This window comes from Mesoplodon mirus (assembly GCF_964341445.2).
Source record: "Mesoplodon mirus genome assembly, chromosome: 9".
NCBI lineage: Eukaryota > Metazoa > Chordata > Mammalia > Artiodactyla > Ziphiidae > Mesoplodon > Mesoplodon mirus.
This window is the reverse complement of record NC_138985.1, coordinates 99,773,842-99,793,265: the sequence shown is the minus strand read 5'-3', so window position 1 is coordinate 99,793,265 and position 19,424 is coordinate 99,773,842. Positions and strand designations below refer to the sequence as shown.

General features: G+C 41.9%; 1 protein-coding gene across 2 annotated transcripts in view; it reads left to right on the top strand.

The window, feature by feature from the left end:
• Nucleotides 1-19,424, top strand: part of DGKI (diacylglycerol kinase iota) — a gene marked incomplete at its 5' end in the record, with an annotated part of 458,035 nt that overhangs the window by 330,348 nt on the left and 108,263 nt on the right. For both annotated transcript variants that reach the window (XM_082631691.1, XM_082631690.1), the window contains one exon: nt 6,649-6,749. In XM_082631691.1, the coding sequence (XP_082487817.1) occupies nt 6,649-6,749 (101 nt within the window). The remainder of the gene's footprint in view (nt 1-6,648; nt 6,750-19,424) is intronic.

The window sequence follows — 19,424 nt, the reverse complement described above, 5'->3', positions numbered from 1 at the left end:
TGAATGTCTATCAAAAAAGAATTAACAACCTTTAAAGGTACTTTCTCAGAAACATATGTCGGACAGTAGGAGGTCGTGATTGACCGCCGCTGATGTGATTTGGGTTTATCCTTGGTTCCAAATTCAAAATCCCTTTTACAATTTATTTCACAGTCCTGACTTATTGTTCTCTACTCCAGGCAGGAGACAACTGTATTATTAGAGTTCTCTCTGAAATCAGTAGGTGTCAAAAGTCCATTTTAATCTCTGTTCAGAAGCCTTGATTCAATTTGGTTTTACTGCTCAATGTAAAGGGGCCTACTTGGATGTGTTCTTGGATAAGTTATTACCAGTCATAGTTTGGAAATGTCCCAGGGTAAGTACGCAATTTCTAGGAAGTTGCTAAAGGGAAGGACATTAAGTATAGTTATATTTTAATAAGGCCCAGCTTGATAGCTGATGAAAGGATTGGTAGTAAAAGTTTCTGGTTCACCACTATTTAATTAAAGAACAAGCAGTCCTGAATGGTTTATGTGCCTTTCGGGCAGGGACATCTTCTTTTTTTTGTAAGTTCTTCCCTCTTTATTTGTGCAGATCCCACTAGAGATAAGATGCAAGGGGGTGAGAGAGCATAATCCAGCATGGATTTACCTCCAGATCTAGAGAGCCAGATGGACAAAGGACAGAAGTGCACAGCCAAAGCAGGGGTTGCCTGGGGCTCCCAAAGAGAAAAGCCTCTAGTGAGCATCTCATGGATGGTCTGATGCCACACTGTGCTCAAGCCTCAGGGCCACTGAGAGTCCCAGAAGGATTTGACTTTTTTGCATTTCACTCATTTATTTGTTATTGTAAACAGCACAGACCAGACTCTATTTTAGGTGCTGGAGCTGCAAGGAGGATGAGGAAATAGTCTTTCATCCCAAGAATTCACACTAGAAATTAATATTTTAATCAAAACTCCATTCACAAAACAAGAGCCAATTCAAATGAATTCTATTAAAGATTGGTTAGAAACATCCTTTATTATATCTAGGTTATGACTGAATAGAATCTCACATTTACATTTCTTGAAAGAAATTAAATCTACAACTATTACTACTTCTTCTTCCCCTCTCCCCTCCTCCTTCTACTTCTCCTCTCTCCTCCCTCCTCCTTCCTCCCTCCTCCTTCCTCCCTCCTCCCTCCTCCTTCCTCCCTCCTCCTTCCTCCCTCCTCCCCTCCCTCCTCCCCCTCCCTCCTCCCTCCTCCCCTCCCTTCTCCATCCCCTCCTCCTCCCCCTCCCTCCTCCCCTCCCACTCCCCTCCCTCCTCCCTCCTCCTCTTCTCCTTCCCCTCTTCCTCCTCCTCCTCATTATTATTATTATTATATCAGGCCTCAAGGGACTTGTGATGCTTTTCCACCTTGCAAAGGAAAACTCTATATATGAGTAACAAAGGCCCAGTTAAATTACAGTTTGACATAAAAACTGATGAGTCTACATAGCGGTTTAGGGGTGAGTCTTACACGGAACCATTTAAGAAATGTTAAAACAGGACTTTTGCAAGGTACAAAATGTAGAATAATTATACAGCTTTAAGGATGTCCTCTGTAATGTGAATTAGGATTTATATCCTTAGTATCTTTAAGTAGAATATCTTGCAAACATTCACAGTCCCCACTTGCATTCTCATTCAACGGACGATAGACGGCTACGTAACTCTGCACCTTGTCACCCAACCCATGTCAGCAGACTCAAATCCTGCTAAGGTTTGAGATCCACTAACTCCTATTTAGAGCTATGACTGTGGCTTCTGCTGTGATATTACTATTCAGAACTGAGTTTTTTTAAAAGGCCTGTGGAAATTGAAGAAGCATCAGGATGCTAATAATAGTAACAAAATAACAATACGTTATACTTGAAAACTTACTATTCACAGGAGTGTGCTAACTGCCTTACATGCATCTTCTCATTCAGTTCTCACTATATTCCTATTAGTCCCGTTTTCAGATCGGAAAATGGTTTAGAGAAGGTAACTTTAGAGCTCTGAATGTCAAATGTGTGTTAATTGATAGAGTTCAGATTGGAACTAAGATTTTCCTGATTCTGCGTCCTGCTTTATGGGCTGCGCTATATTGTCTTAACATTAAGTGGTGTTACTACCAGGTGATTTGTGTTTCCAGTGAGAAGAAGGGACTACGTGATGTCAATTGTCTGCAAGTGGGAACAAAAGCACCCAACTCATCCCTTCCACCCATGAGGGGTGTCTGTACATAGGAGACTGGGATGAGAGGAGTCTTTTAGCAGTCTGTGAGAGACAATGTGTAGTAAAGAAATTGACTGAAAGAATGAAGAAGGTTGGAGGCATAAGGAAAGAATTTGACACTAATGGATTGAAAGTCTTTGAAGAGTCAAATAAAAAAATCTATCGGCAGGAACTAAAGGGTAGCAGAGAATGATGAGAATTAGATCTAAGTTGTGTTCAGGGAGTTGTCTTGATGGCTCTGCACCTACCCCCCGCCCCCTCCAGCATCTCAAGGTAACAGGTGTGCATAGGTGGAGAGAGAAGGTACAGTCTGGAGATTTTGAGGCCCCTGTTAGTGACTTGAGCGAGAGGTGCTTTTATTATGGTTCTTGAGAAAGTCATGATGTTATGAGTTAAGTTCAGAGCCATCAACTTTCACTCTACACAAGGAATGTATTCTTGATGTTTCAGAGGAAATTCATGAGAAGGCGACAGGTTGGGGCCATTGTCCCGATTTTAAAGGACGTTCACTGATTGCTGAGTCCTTTTTAGGGACCTTGAGGGGTTCCATGGAAGTCAGGTTTAGAACCCCTGATACAGAGCTTAAATTAGTATAGAGTAGCTTGGGGTAGAAGTTGGCACAAAGGCAAATCCATTTTTACCAGGTTGTTAGTCTCTTCTATGCGCTGCTAACTTTCTTGGCAAAATTTAATTTTAGAAGACTAATGGCAGTGCTGTTCCCCAGAGTCCAAGGAATAGCTTTGTCGTCCTTCACCTCCGGTCAGCCATTAATGGGACACTAATATATTTTGCCATCAAGGGACACAATCGAATTACTTGGCTTTCATTTCATCTCTGTGCACTTTTCTCCCCCATGTTCTAGTTGTCTGTTTTCATGTTATCGCTTGGCCTGTAAGACACCAAGTGAGAGAAGATCCAGGAGAATCATGACACCAGCCAGGCTAGACGGTTTGCCCCCAGAGGAAGCCCAGCAGCTTGTTAGAAGTATCTAGGGAGTTCCTGCATATGCCCTAATCTCCTTCCAATACCTGGTAGCAGCAGATGCTAGTGTTTATTAGGCAGAAACTTACCTGAAAGAACAAGCTTCAGAATAATAATTATACCGATAATACCTAATATCGAGCACTTACAATGTGCCAGACATTCTTCTAAGCACATGACCTGTGTTGACTCACTTAATTCTCCTAACATCCCCGCGAGGTGAATATTGTTATTATCCCCACCTTTCCTATGGGGAAGCTGAAGCACAGTTTCCTGATTAACCAATAACTGGAAGAACTTTATTTCCAATCCAGTCCATCTGACCTAGAGTCTGAGCTCTTAACCACTTTGCTGAGCTGCCTCCTGTACCTACGCTTTATACCAGGGTCCAGAGTAATTCAAAGGGATTATCCATCAGGGAGCCTCTGGGTGAATGTCCGCAACCTTCCTGATTGGCCTGATCTGGGGCACCATTTGATAGCAGGCCAAATACCAGGTACCCTAGTCAGAAGGCTGGTTTCAAGCAAGCTGCCACTGGTGGGAAAGTGGGATGTGTTGTAGGTTGTTGGGAGAAGACGGGAGATGAGAGCAGAAGAGTGAATGTGTAGGAAGTGGAAGGAACAGAGTGTCAGCTGGTTAGTGAGAGTCTCCACTCTTTTCCATTCTGGAGGTGAAGTGAGATAATATATGAATTCATTTGGGATCTGGAAAGTTCTGTAAGATTGGTGGGAGGCTGTGGTTCAGGGGGCAGTAGTGTGTGGTGGGAATCAGTGGGTTCAGATGAGAACCTGGAAGGCAGAAGTGTGTGGACAGAGAGCAGACACTTGTTGGATTTTGAGAAAGGTGGTTCACGCTGGTTAGCCCATGAGGAGCCCCCTGGAGGAGGGGTGCGGGGACCGGTCTGCAGTCTCTCTCTGAATCCCATTTCAAACTTGGCAGCTGCTGCCATAGCCAGCTCTGGACTCCAGCTCACTGGAGAGGACCAGAGCTCACTGCCACTAAATCTGCTGTTACCTCAAAAAATGTTTTGGCGGAGCTCTTTCAGCCTCTGCCCTCTCTCTTCTCCTGTTACAGAGTATGATGGGCCACCGCGTTCTATGTTTCCAGCTTCCCTCTTATCTGCTACGCTTGCAGGAGAGTATTTGCTAATTAAAATCTTTGCAGTTCACTGGAGTGAACTTGACATTAAAAAGATGAGGCACCTCTTGGGAGTTCCCAGGCGGTCCAGTGGTTAGGACTCCGCGCTTCCACTGCAGGGGACACAGGTTTGATCCCTGGTCGGGGAAATAAGATTCCCACATGCCATGTGGTGCAGCCAAAAAAAAAAAAAAAAAAAAGATCAGGCCCCTCTTAATTTCAAAATCAGCATTTGGTGTGAATGGTGTGTGGTTACTCTGTTAACAATTCTTTCCTATCTACTTACATCTAACACCTAACACTGATATAATCCTTACTTTTACTCTTGCCCTGAGTTACCATTTATTTACTTATTGATGTACCTTTCAAATAATTACGTTATTTTTCTAAAAATGATGATACTCAGTGTAAAATAATCCCCCAATCCCACCATGTACAGGTAACCATCTCAAACAGCTTACTGAACATTTTCTTCAGACACTTCTCTATAAACTCCTAAATTCCACAATTCACATGAAGGAGATTATGCCATATGTAATTTTCGATGACTTTGTTTCTCACTTAACAACATATTGTACTCAGACTTTCTTCTAAAGGTAGACACTCATTTGTAATATTTGCCCTGCGTTCTTCTGTTTGTACCAGCAGTTTACTTAACCAGCCCCCTGTCGATTGTTCATTGACCAAAGAGTCTGAGCATCACGTAGGGATCGTCCGACTCTGCTAATCCAGGCTCTATGGCTTTGCTGTCAATCTGTGGGATTCTTGGCATCATATAATAAAAGGAGCATAAAAGGGATGAATGAAGAGTCCAAGACTCTGCTCCCAGCTCTGTCACTTAGTAGCTCTGTGACCTTAAAATCACTTTACCTTTCTGAACCTCAGGTTCCCTACCTGTAAATGGCGGTGTGGGTATGTGTGATATTAAAGGTCTGTTCTGCTCATTCACAAATGTGCTTTAAACCACATCTCCCATCCCAACTTACTCATGTCAGTTTTATTCACCAGTGCCTGTTAAGTTGGAGTATGTATGGAAGGAGTTGTTATACTTTGCCCTAAAATGAGTTTTTAGACAAGAGAATGAAATTAAAATGATTTCTCCCTCTTCCAGAGCTGCAGTGAAATTGAGTGTGTGAGTGCATGTGTGCTGGAGGTTGGGGTAGAGGTATCCTGACAATATTTTTAAAGTATCACTCTGTCCTTCCATCCATCCTTTTCCTCTTTCTTCTCTCTCCCGTCCCTTCCTCCTCTCTCGTCTTTCCTTCCTTTTTTCTTTTTCTCTTTCTCTCTTTCCCTCCTCTTTTCCTTCCTTCCTTCCTTCCCTTCCTTTCCTTCCTTTCTTTCTTTTCCTGAAGTGAATTGAGGACTAATGCTATTCTTTCTGCTTCAGTCAATGGGGACTTTTACCCCATAATATAAGACAGGAGAAGCAATAAAGACAAATGGGGATTGTGTTATATTAATATATTGAATAACTATACTGTTCCGTAGTGGTGATGATGAAGATCAAATTATTTCACTCGACTAATGCCCATGATTAAACTATTTTGAAAATATTAGTTAAAAACATCCAAGGAATCCAGGTAAAATACATTCTGAGGGTGAATAGGATGCTTCAGAAAGTTTGGTACGACCCCTTTTAATTGTTCACTATCTATCCTGAACCAGTTTGAATTCCTTTAAAATGAATTCAATACTTCATTCTCTTCCTAAAGAATGCATGTTGTACGTGTTTTAACACTTTTCCTCCATTTTGGGGTCCTCAGTGGCACCATCACAGGCAGCATTTATTGTAATTTGCTTTGACTGAGAAGTGCCCCCAGGGAGTTCGAGGTGTGTGGAGCCATTTCATTCTCAGCCCTGTGCTTTCTGGATTCTTGGTTTGATTTTTATGTTTTCCTGTCTCGTCTGAGAGCCAAGCTGTTGTGGGCATATTTGCTAAAGCAGTTCTTTCCAGCTCTACACCACTTCTCAGCACTTCAGATTAGCTGCATCTAATTTATTGTGGAACTGAACACAGAATCTTATTGGAGTTTTTAATAAGTTAGTAAAAAAAAAAAAATGAGTGGGCTCCAGAAGCTTTTTCTGCTTATTCCCATGCTCTTACCTCCATTCCAGAAACTTGAGGGTTCCAGAGAAGTGTTCTCCAGATAACTGCTGTATTCTGATCAAGATCCCATGATTCTGGTTTGAATGTGAACTCTTTCTTCTTCATAAGAGATGATATTGCCTTTAGTCCGTCCGGGTGCATATAACTCCCAATTCCATTCTCTCCTTGATATCTGACCATTCGGTTCTTGTTTTACAGTCCCCAGTCTGTCCCAGACCGTCTGAGGATCCGGGTGAACAAAATCAGTTTACAAGACTATGAAGGATTCCACTATGACAAAGAGAAACTCCGGGAAGCTTGTAAGTTGGAAGTGCATAATGGATATCATGGGATCAGCCTGTTTTCAGCTTCTTGGTCCTCCTTGGTTTGATGGATAGATTCACCTTGTGTCTGAAAGTCATGATTAAAGAAATGAAGGGAAGTGTAGTAACATGTGAACCCCAAGTGATGCTATATGGGCTGAAGAAGATGGAACTAGAAAAGGAAATCAGAATAAAATAGTTCCGCTCTTGAGGCCATGTTAGGATCTCTTGGTTTATTAACCATTTTAGTCTCAGGTTTACCTAAAATGAGAAAAGCAGAATGATGGTGATACAACATGGTATAGTAACATCTAGAAAATTCTTGAGACAGCACACGTCTCTTCCTGGAGGCTGCATTACCAAATACTGTCCTCATTCTTCAGGCCAGTGTGACAGAGTTATCTGGGAAGACACGTCCTTCACTTCTAGCTGTTATGTGATTGTATGACGTCAAAGAAAGGCCCGCAGCCTAGTAAATGTCATGGTAAAATGAGTCATTGATGAGGTGCCAGTGCTTCTGAAACCTTAAGTTGAGTCAACATACAAATTCCTTTTCAATGTTCGTATTTTCCACATGCGTCTTTAAATATATATAACTGTTAGATCACCTTGCTCAATATTCCATATTTATTGGGCATTTTTTACATTCTAGTCACTATTTTAGATCTTTGTCTGTACCATAAAAATATATGAGGTAACTGGGGAACGTCGGCCAGAAGCAGTTAAGACTACAGGTGTGTTGGATATTAGGGTTCTGGGTTCCTTCTTAATTGTGGGGGCCAGTAGTCAAGTGCAGTAAAGGCAGAGAAGACGAGGGCCAGTGTCCAAGGGCACAGGCAGGGATGCCAACAGAGAGAAGGGAGTGTTGTATAGAACCAGAGATTTATGAACTAAAACCCAAACTGGCCCCAAGTGTGGACCTGCCTGAAGGTGTAGGAGATGCAATAGTTAACACTGGCAGGAGGGGAGTAGGGGGCACATTTCTGAGCTTTGATTCCTGAACCTGTGATCTGTAGTGGGGTGTACTGGATGGAAGTCCCAAAATCCAGGGACAGCCTCAGGGTGGGGCAGGGACTTTCAGACCTGGAGGTGACAGTGAGCAAGGATCCGCTTCCCCCGTTACTCAGGCACTAAACCTACCAGGGCATCCTGTATGGGATTTCTCTCTCCATGCTTTCACTGCTTCAGCTTCCTCAACCCTCTTCATCCTTTTCTGTAAACGTCAATATCCTTCAGCTTCTCCCCAGCCTTCTCGCTCCATGCTTCACTCCTCTTCCCTTTGGTAGCAATGCTTTGAGGTGGAGGAGGAACAATTCCCTGAGCTTCTGCATTTCCCCCTTCTGCCAATGGCAGATTATATTTTCTAATGTAAATGAGATCATGTGGGCCAGACTAGCACAAACTCTAATTTAACCCATAAGGTGGTGGACCTATATGTTTGCAATGGGAGATGTAGCTACAGGGTAAATTAAACTGACTTTTAGAGGCTACTAATGATAAAGAATGGTGTTTTATGTTCTTTTTCTTACAAACTTCTAAACAAATAGCTTACCAGTTTGAAAAATTAAAAAAGAGACCGGATCTCAAGCCAGTAATATTTTGCAGCTTACTGTCAGCTCTGAGCAGAGTCAGTTAGGAGTGGGGAAGCTTTTGAAATTTTTGGCTGAAATGAGATTTGAAGCTTATCTGTGGATTTCAATGACCTCTTCTATCTTTTCTGGGGCATTATCTGTCTGCTATTGCCAGAGGTAATTGTGAGTTGAGTTTTTACAAGATGACATTTCCTGGCAAGTACTCTGCTTATCATCTCTTATGTGATCAAACATCTATGTGAGGAAACTTCTTATATCAAATTGGGGGAGGTGACTTGATATAAATATAAGTCCAATAAATTCAGCCATGTCTTTTGGGACCCAGAAGAACAAAGAAACTCTCAAAGAGGGAATCAAAGCATTATCTCATTCTAAAGATTTGAGGAAAACAACATATGAATTAGGAGGAAAAGCAGCCAACTCAGTCATTCTACATTTAATATATGGAGATGATGCTTCTCAACTGTGGCTGCTCAGGAAAGAGTGTCCTTGGGGGTTTATGGACTTACTCATACTCACCCTTTCTTCCCCGGCTCCAACTTGCAAGTGACTACAGATTCATGGGAAGGCCGACAGCTCAAACTGAGTATAAAGGCAAAAACCAGTTCAAATCCAAATGTGCAGTGCATGCCAAAATAGGTTATTTCTGAAGCATTAATGAAATGAAATAGAGAGAACACATCTAGATAAAAGGGACTCTAGGAATGTGCTCTGACCCGCATCCTGGAAGAACAAAGGGGGTGAATCCTCTTCGGTCATTCATTTATTGTCAACATCCGAGTCCAAACTAGAGCAGTCCTGCATTACTGGGTTCAAAAAATTAGTTGCCTTTCTTGATGATATACCAAGTGACTCATCTAGGCAGCATGTGGCTGTTTTCCTTCACCATTTAATAGAATCTTGCTCATGTGTCTGGATCATTATTCATATTAGATTACAAGCTCCAATGTTTGTTGTCCTACAAAGCCCTGCTTCTGTCTGTAAGGCAGGACTCCGTGGTAATTACAGGAGGGCAGCCCTTTTCATCGCCATGCTTATTTAGGCAGAGAGAGAGATGGCTATAGTCTTTTAAATACTTCCGGTCTCCCTTCCATTTAGCCCCAACTCACCTGGCGGCATTTCCTCTAAAATAATAACACAGAGAGGGTTAGTCTTTGCCAGTCTCTCCTTCTGCTCTTATTGGTAAATTTCAGACTTGCTTAAAACAGTTATAGTTTTTTCACTGGATTTATGAATTATTAATCCTCAAGATAATGGTTATGCGGTCCAAGAGAGGAAAGTCTATTCAACTTGAAATAGAACATAAGGAGAGGGCCTCCCTGGTGGCGCAGTGGTTGAGAGTCCGCCTGCCGATGCAGGGGATACGGGTTCGTGCCCCGGTCTGGGAGGATCCCATATGCCGCGGAGCGGCTGGGCCCGTGAGCCATGGCCGCTGGGCCTGCGCATCCGGAGCCTGTGCTCCGCAACGGGAGAGGCCACAACAGAGAGGGGCCCGCATACCGCAAAAAAAAAAAAAAAAAAAGAACATAAGGAGAAAGTAGCCATATTAAAAAAAAATTCTTAAAGTAAATCTATAATAATTATAGCGGAAACTCACTCCCATAATCAGAATGAAGTACATAAATGAGTTCTTAATAAAGCATATAATCATATAGTCTAGGCAAAGGGTAATCAGTTTTTTTTAATTTTCTTATATTTCTAAGTACAAAAGAGTTTCACTGACACATGACATACATGTTTATATTTGGAATAACCTGATACTGGCCAAGATGTAACTCTATCTCTGGTAAACTGGCTAAACTTTACTTCTGGCATCAGCTTCCTCTGCACTTCTGAATGGCCATAATAATTCATATGAGTCTAGGGCCTAAAGCAGAAAAGTAAAAACCAGTTTGGAACTAATTGAAAACAGATGTAGCCTATAAAGGTGGGGGGCATTGCTAACATTTGTTGTATATCAAATACAGTGTTCAACAACCCTTTTACATACAGTATCTCAGTACCATGGATATTATCCGGCCATTTACAATTTAGTATCTCTATATAGTAGATAATATCTCAGTATATTATTATCTGGTTAAGACTAATGATTGTGGCTAATTAGATATTTAGGCAGTTGTCCTAATGGAATTTCCTTGTCTTCTGTTTAATGACTCAGTAGAAGTGTCAGAAACATTTGTGTTTGAATCTCACTTGCAACCTTGACAAAGTAATTTTACTGATGACCAAATCTCTCATCTCTCAAACGAGAATATAATTGCAGCCTCGTAGGGTGCTGAGGGTTAAATGGAATATTGTATATGAAAGCCCCGCTGCACAGTCTGGCAACATTAGCAAGCTTTCCCAAAATGGTAGCTATGATTATTGGAGTTGCTATTCCAAAAGACACTGCTGTGACATTGCCCTTCAATCTGCAAGTCCACAAGCCAGGCTCAGAGCAGCTGCCCTTTTTTTTTATATATATCCTCTCACCAAACTGCACACACCATCGCCACCCTCCAACTCTCTTTCTCACTTTCAGAAATAGAATTGAAAACACTAGTATATATTAAAGATTACGGAAAGAAAATATGAGTAATCATTTGATTTACTTTTATTGTGTCAGCTAGTACAAGAGACTGCTACGATGGCAAGGTATTTACACCTGTGAAACCCATATTTAGTGATCTGGCCAGATGTCTGCAAACTCCCTCTCTTAAGTCCTTATACATTTTCTTAAGTGTATCATCTGCTATCCATCATGGAATATTTAAAAATAAACTTTATTTTGGAATAATTTTAGATTTGCAAGAACGTTGCAAGTATACTACTAGGAGTTCCTACATACCTCTTACCCAGTTTTTCTCATTGTTAAACATTTTATTTTACCATAGTACATTTGCCAGAGAAAGTGATATCGCTTCATTACTGTTAACTAATCCCAGTCTCCTCTGGTCTCTGACAGTTTGTCAGTCTTTCCTCCACCCCCCACCCCCATGACCTTGATTATCTTGAGGAATACAGGCCAGTGACCTGTACAATATCCCCTATTATGGCTTCACCTGTTGTTTTACTCATAATTAGACTGGAGTTGTAGGTTCTTAGAAAGAATACTGCAGAGGTGAAGTACCCTTCCCATCCCGTCATATCAGGGGTTACCTGCTTCCCACATGACATGCTTGTGATGGTAAACTGATCTCTTGGTTAAGGTTGTATTTGCCGGCTTTCTCCACTGTAAAGTTCCTGTCTTTTTACTTTCCCTGTGCTATTCTTTGTAAGTGAGTCACCATGTTTCACTCATCTTCAGAATGGGGGGATGTGGATCATTGGATTTGTTTGTTTGTTTGTTTTCAGTTTTTCTGTATGACTCAATTGCCTTTGATAAACATGCCAAAATGGTGGAGCCATTCACTCATGGATGAATCCATGCTTCCAAAAACTGTACATTTGTATCAGTTATATGTTGGATATCACCCTAGATGCTAGACATTGAAAGATGAAATCAGGACATGTAACATTACAGTGTCATTTATTCAATACACATTTATTGAGTGCTTACTCTGAGCAAACAGTGGTGGAAAAAGAAAAGCATGAATAACCCCTGAAAAAGCTCATCAAATGAGCTTTTCCTCATTTGATGAGGATTATGATAGAACTAAGGAAACACTATGTATCTATTTTCTTAGTAAACATTTAAATAACTAAAGGAAGGGATGGAATATATAAGCAAGCATGACAAAAGCCAATCTAATAACCACTAATTAGTTGAATGACCTTGGGCAATGCATTTACCCTCTTCAGGCTTCAGTTGCCTTATCTGCTAAATGCAGTGGTTAAACTCTGTATTTCCTCAGGGTGTACTATATGGTAATAAACGTTTAGCCCTGTAGAAATGACATAGGACTTAAAATTTTTCCTCCTGACGTGTTTACTTAGGAAAGTTTTTAAAGCTCCAACATCATTCATTGTAATGATTGCAAGCATCAGAACGTGTTAAGTGCGTTTTGCTTCATGAGTTTGCTAAAAACACTGATTTTTTCCCCCTATCGATTGCTTCATCTAAAATTGAATCTTTCCCCATCATTTAACAAGTTGACAACAGGGCCGTTCAGTAGAGATTAGGCCTCCATTTGGTGGAGGTAGGCGTTCCATTTGAAATCTGTCTGAGGAGTTAAATGATGTCAGTCTGTCCTCTGAAGGGCACTGTCCATTGCTTTTCAAGTGATTATGTTTATTTCTAGTTTCCTGAGTTGACATTTACTCAGAGTTTTGTGTTTAGTTTCCTTTACTGTTCTCCCCTGTCTTTTGTCTGTATCTTGTATTTATCCTTAATAAAAATGTAATGCTGATAAATAAAAATAATTGTAGTTAATGCATATTGTACTATTACTGTGAGCTAGCAAATGTCAATATTTCTACACATATCATATAATTTAATTCTCCCAACATCTCAGTGTACTAGGTAGCATGGTTATCCCCATTTTATATAGAGAGCAACTGAGGCCCAAGAAACTTAAGGAAAATTCTAAGGACCTGACATTCTGAATACTTATTTAATCACTATGCTCCCTATTTCTTCCAAGTAGTAGTTATTTTCTTTTATAAAGTATTTTTAATAGCATACTTGTTTTTAAATCTTTCACAATACTATTTCAAATGCTTTTTTGTATTTAAACTGACTTTACCTTAATTTACCAGACGCTGGTTTGTTGGACAATTGTCTGTTTTTGGATCTTTCTCTACCCCCCCAAATAAATCATCTGTTCATAAATCCATGTATTTATTGACTGCTTACCATATTTCTAGTACTACTTCAGTTGATGGGGATACTGAAAAGTGCCTGCCCTCATACAGCTTATACTCCATTTGGAGAAATAGACAAGTGAATAAGTGATATAGCAGTAAGTGGTATAATGGGAAATAATGCAAGAGTGACAAAGGATCCTATTTTTGATAAGGTGATCAGGGAGAGACTTTCTAAAAAGGTAACATTTAAGCAGAGACCTAAAAGTAAAGGTTGAGTATGCACCTGGATTTCTGAGGGAAGAGTGTCCCTAGGCAGAGAGAGTGGCTAGTGCTAAGGCCCTGTGGTGCAAACATCCTTGGACTATTTAATGCACAACAGGGAAGTTCATGTGGCTGAAACATGGTTAGTTGCGTGGAGAAGGGTATGAAGTCATTCTGAAGTTGTAGGAAAGGGCTGGCACATGGAGGGGGCTTGTAGACCATGGAGAGGCTTTGAGTTTTATTCAGAATGTAATGAGAAGTTCCAGGAATTATTTGAGAAGGAGTATAACATGTCTGTATTTATTCTGAATAATTCTGGCTGCTGAGTGGAGAATTGACTGCTGGGTTGTGAAAGTAAAAATCAGCGCACCAGATACAAGGCTAACATGATATTCCAAGTGAGATGTGTGCTGGAAGTTGAGGGAGTTCAAGTAGCAGAGTTGGGGAGAAACAGTTGGACTTTGGATCTATTTTGGAGGTAGTGCTGGTAGGATCAGATGATGGATTAGCTGCACTGTGTAGGAGGAAAGGGTGATTCAAGGATGCCTCTGAGGTTTTGGGCTCAGCAACTTGGTGCATAGAGTTGGCAGATGTAGAGGACCCAAGGGTGACCAAGCAGCACAGAGTGAGCTAGGAAAAAACAAAAAAGAGGAGAGCTTGCTGGTTAGAAGCCAAGAGAAGAAGAATATTTTATAAAAGAATAGTGACAACTAGGTCAAGTGCTCTGTGAAGGTGGAGAGAGATGCACGCTAAGAACTGGTCATTGGATTTGGGTAGAGGGTGGTTATTAGTAACCTCACAAGAGGTTGTAGAGGGAAGAAGGTGAATAGAGTAGGTTCATGTGCCAATGGGACCAAAGGAAGTGATTCCACATAGACTGCCCTTCTGAGATGTTTAACTGGAGAGAAGAGAAATGGAATGGGGGCTGGATGTGGAATCAAGGGAGGTTTGTCGTTGGGTTTTTTTTCATTTGTAAGCTAGTTCAGCTGTGTAGGTGGCGTGTGTGCTGATGGGCCAGTCCACTAGAAAGGGAGAACTTGATTCAGGAGAGAGAGGGCCAGCTGCAGGAGCAATGCCTCTGGATAGGTGGAGATGGGGTCCAGTGCACAGTGGAGGGGTGGGGACCGTCCCCAGAGTACGGGGAGGGAAGGCAGAGGAGTGGGTACAGAGGCAGGTAGGTTGGGGGATTTGGTACCAGGGAGAAGTTCTATTCTGATTACTTTTATTTTCTCAGTGACACAAGGAGCAAGCATACTTGCTAACAGTAGGGAAGGGACGTGTATCAGTGTTCAGGGAGAAAGAAAAGGGAAAGTTTGAAAGATCCATTTGAAGAGTGAGACAGTGAGTGGCCTGGGAGGAACCGCTGAGCAGCACGTTAGATCTGGAACCTTGAACTCCTTGATTTTTTCGTAAGCATGGAGACCCTGACCTGTCAGTTCCTGGGGGTCTTCTTGGCTTATACATGAGTGCATTCCTTGTCTTGCTAGCTTCCAAGACTCAGATGCCAGGGGAATATTAGGCTGAAGGACAATGATCTTATTTTTAATATAATCCCCTTCATTATCTAATTCTGTTTATGATCCAAAGCCTTGCTTTGTGTACAGGGAAATAAGAAGTGATTCCAGAGCTGTGCTTTATTAGACGCTAATGATGTTAGTTAGGTCTCAGACAAGGAAATAGCCTAAAGTGTTCATACTGTTATTGTATTCTTCTTTCCTTGTTAAAACTTAGCCTTTGGTAATGAGAACCATCATTTGCAGGTATATTTTAAGTCTTGCCCAAAGGAACATTTTTCCTTTTTGTTGGTTTATCCTGTGTACAACACACACACACACACACACACACACACACACACACACACACACACACACACACACACACACACACACACACACACACACACACACACACACACACACACACACACACACACACACACATAATGACTAATTCTCACTGCCCTAGTCCGTTTTGTTGTTACCTTCCCAGTTTGCCAGCTCTGGGATATGAACTCAAATGGTTGTTACGTTTCTTTTTGAAGACTTTCTTCTAAGAACTTTGCATAGATTTGATACTTTTTCTTTCTTTATGTTAATGTGTGTTTGGTGTGGCATTAGCCACTGCAGAGTCACGACATCATATTTAATAATAAATAATAACACTTAGCGTCTGCCTGGTGCCTCATAGTTTACAGAGGGCTGTCGCATACACTGGCCGCAGGCATCAGCAGAGGGACACTTACAAAGGTGGCTTCACACAGGCTCACGTAGCTGCGACAGGATTTTAGTACGAATTTACATCTCCTCTCTCCTAATCCAGTACACTTTCTAACCACAACCCTCCTGCTTTGTAAAGACATAGCTGTGCACTTACAGAAATGTGTTTTTTTTTAAACATCTTTATTGGATTATACTTGCTTTACCATGGTGTGTTAGTTTCTGCTGTATAACAAAGTGAATCAGCTCTATGTACACATATATCCCCATATCCCCTCCCTCTTGCGTCTCCCCCCCACCCTCCCTAGCCCACCCCTCTAGGTGGTCACAAAGCACCGATCTGATCTCCCTGTGCTATGCAGCTGCTTCCCACTAGCTATCTGTTTTACGTTTGGTAGTGTATATATGTCCATGCTACAGAAATGTGTTTTAAAAAAGAATTTGGGGGGGCTTCCCTGGTGGCGCAGTGGTTGAGAGTCCACCTGCCGATGCAGGGGAAACGGGTTCGTGCCCCGGTCTGGGAGGATCCCACATGCCGCGGAGCGGCTGGGCCCGTGAGCCATGGCCGCTGGGCCTGTGCGTCCGGAGCCTGTGCTCCGCAACGGGGGAGGCCACAACAGTGAGAGGCCCACATACCGCCAAAAAAAAAAAAAAAAAAAAAAAAAAGAATTTGGGGTCGTAGTTCTTGTTCTTGTTTGTGTTCCCTGGGAAACACACTCTGAGACTTCTGAGCTTGGTGTGTTAGGAGGTTTACTGGAGATTCTCCAGGAGGGAACGGTGGATGTGGAGAGCGAGGAGTAGCAGTGGGCAGAGGGACAAACTGAGCTGTGATGTGACTGCAGCAGAGCGCTCCCACAGGGACATTGGGATCTGGGATCGCCATTTAGAATTGTCCCAACTGAGGCAAGGGTCATTGGAGATCGTTCAGGCTGTCCCCTGGGAGGAAGCGAACTGTGAGTGAGGTTGCGTCCTTCTTAGAGAGAGGCTCAGCTGTGAGCTGTCAGCAGAGCCAGCACTTTCAGTGGCTGAGGGAATGAGGGCCTCCATCCCATCGTGGATCTGTGGGGGGCACATCTGTTCTGAAAGCACCATCTTGTCTGCATAACTCGGCACCTGATTTTTGAACTAAAAGGCCAGGATGTAACCACCCACACACCCAAATCTTTGAGTCCACTCATTCCCTTCTTCATGTAACAACTACTTATTGAACACTTATTATGTACCAAGCACTGTTCTAGGTACTAGGAATTAGGCTCATGTATCACTAACCTCCAAGTTTCTCTCTTTGCATCTTTTGGCCTGACCTCCCTGCTATTCCAAATTCAGGGAATTGGAATATAAGCTAATTACTTTCTTTAGATGCCTCAGAATGAGCTAAGGAAAATGGAAACCTAAAATGTTAATGCTAACCTTTTCTTAAAGCTTCTGTTTGCCCTGAACTACTATCAAGCCAAATATTCTCCTTTTGGAATTTGAGTAATTGAAATTGGAAATCTAAAGGCAAGGTAATATAAATTTCAGGCTATTTCTAACCGAATATTGTAGTCAGAGATAACACCAGAGTTTGATCCTCAACAAGATGGATACTTATTCTATATGTTGATCCAACTTGTTGGTAAAGATACTGAACTGAACAGAACGAAGGACAGAAATATGTGCTGGTCTGAAAATAACCTCTTTGCAGAATGATTTAGCATCACAATTGTATTTGCTAGTTATGTGAATAAAAGCTTCAGGCCTTTCATAGTTCATACTGGTGGAAAGCACTCTTTCCTAGTACTTACTGGGCTTCCCGAATCACTGATCCACTGCCCCTCTTCTGGACTCACTGATAGGCAGAATTAAAGCATTCCCTTGGTTATCAGATGCTAGAATTGTGTTTTCTTTAGACTGCTCTAGTTCACATCTCTACACGGCAGTTGTCTATATATAATTGGTTTACTCTTTTTGCTTTCATGAAGAGACTTGGGCCCCTATAACAGATTTTAGGACATCTTCTGTTATGATTCTTCACATGGATCCAATCAGCTCAAATTCAGAGCTGCATGATGGAATGTTTCTCCAATATCTGTCGGTGACCGTGCCCATTACCGTCATGTGCAGTTGACAGTAAGATGTTAAAATTGTGAAAGAGACTTGAACCAGGGTCTCTAAACATCATTTTTTTTTTTTTTTTTTTTTTTGCGGTACGCGGGCCTCTCACTGTTGTGGCCTCTCCCGTTGCGGAGCACAGGCTCCGGACATGCAGGCTCAGCGGCCATGGCTCACGGGCCCAGCCACTCCGCGGCATGTGGGATCTTCCCGGAACGGGGCACGAACCCGTGTCCCCTGCATCGGCAGGCAGACTCTCAACCACTGCGCCACCAGTGAAGCCCTCTAAACATCATTTTGAGTATAGTATTTAACTAAATTTTGGGTCTGGTTATGAATCTTTTTGCTTTTGGACACAGTATTTCCCCTTGACTTTCACATGTATTTGGCTGGCCAACCCATGTAGCCAAGATTTCCATGTCACTGTTAAGTGCTTGTTATCTTCCTCCCAAATACTAGAGCACTGGCAGTAAATTATCAGTGGTGGCTCTTCCCTGTATCTCGGAATTTTGCGAGTATTACCTTCCTAATGAATGTACCTGGACAAAAATTATATTGTTTTCTAATGCCCATTGTCAGGTGCCTTCTAGAACCTTAGGTTAATTGCTTCTATCACATTTAACACTGGGAGTGCACTCCAAGGAATTTTATAAATCGTTTTGTTGTTCTAGAATTCCATTGTATGTGACATTAGGAATCCTCATTGACATGGAGTTCCCTTCATCAAAAACAGAGCTTTACATCATTGTTAGTAAACCTTCAGATTAAGTTGGAAGATGATGACATTTTCTAGAACTGTTTGACCTGGACCTTTGGTTTCTGTTATTTACTAGAAGACAGTATTGGACCTTTTGCCTTTACTTTCTTCTATTATTACTGGTAGTGCATGAACCAAATGTATCCAAAGTAGGAAAAAAGAAAACTCATGCAATGTTAAGCATATTAGCTGTGATCGGGTTGCACTCTCCCTCTGACTCCTTTCATCTTTGTTCAGAACACAGCTTCTACTTTTTTTTTCTGGATTTCTCTTTCTCATTTATGCTTTTCCATTCATCATGTGCTACATGCTGATGACTGGAAAGATAAGAAGAAAAGGATCAATTACTCTTAGTTCCTGAGATGATGTGGTCTGGGCCTTGGGTGGATGTCTAAGGAGTTACAGTCCCCCCTTCCCTCCCCCTTCCTCCACCTGCTCTTCATTCTCCAGGCTTGAGAATATTCTCTCCCCAATTCTTCCTGTAACAATATTCTAACTCTGAAATCCCTTTCAGATATTTTCGGTGTTATCAGTTGCCTTTGAGGCATTTGTAAGTGCTTCTTATCAACCATCTTTCCAAGGGCCACTTGCTTTTATATCATTTCCATCACCTATCCCTTCCCACCCTCCCTCTCTCCTGCCTTCTTGGTTTTCCTTCCCTCTCTCCAGCTCAGCAGGCCACCGTCTACTGTGGTGTCAGGCAAGTGTGTGAGAAGGTTGTAACTGCCGTGGCCACTCTGAACAGCTGTGAATCACCCTGGTTCCTCTTCCCTCTCACCACCCAATTCATTATGGAGCTGATTCGTAACATCTCCCATATGTGTCTCTCCCTTATCTTTACTGTCTTCCTCTAGTCCAGACTCCAGCATTGCTCATCTCATTTACTTCTATAGCTTCCCAACTCACCTTCCTGCCACTCACCTTGTCTTCCACTAATTTGCCTTCCACATCTCTGCCAATGATTTTTCTAACATGTTTTCAAAGAAAAGTCACATGGACAAGTTAAACAGGCAAGGAAGACTTTATTCAA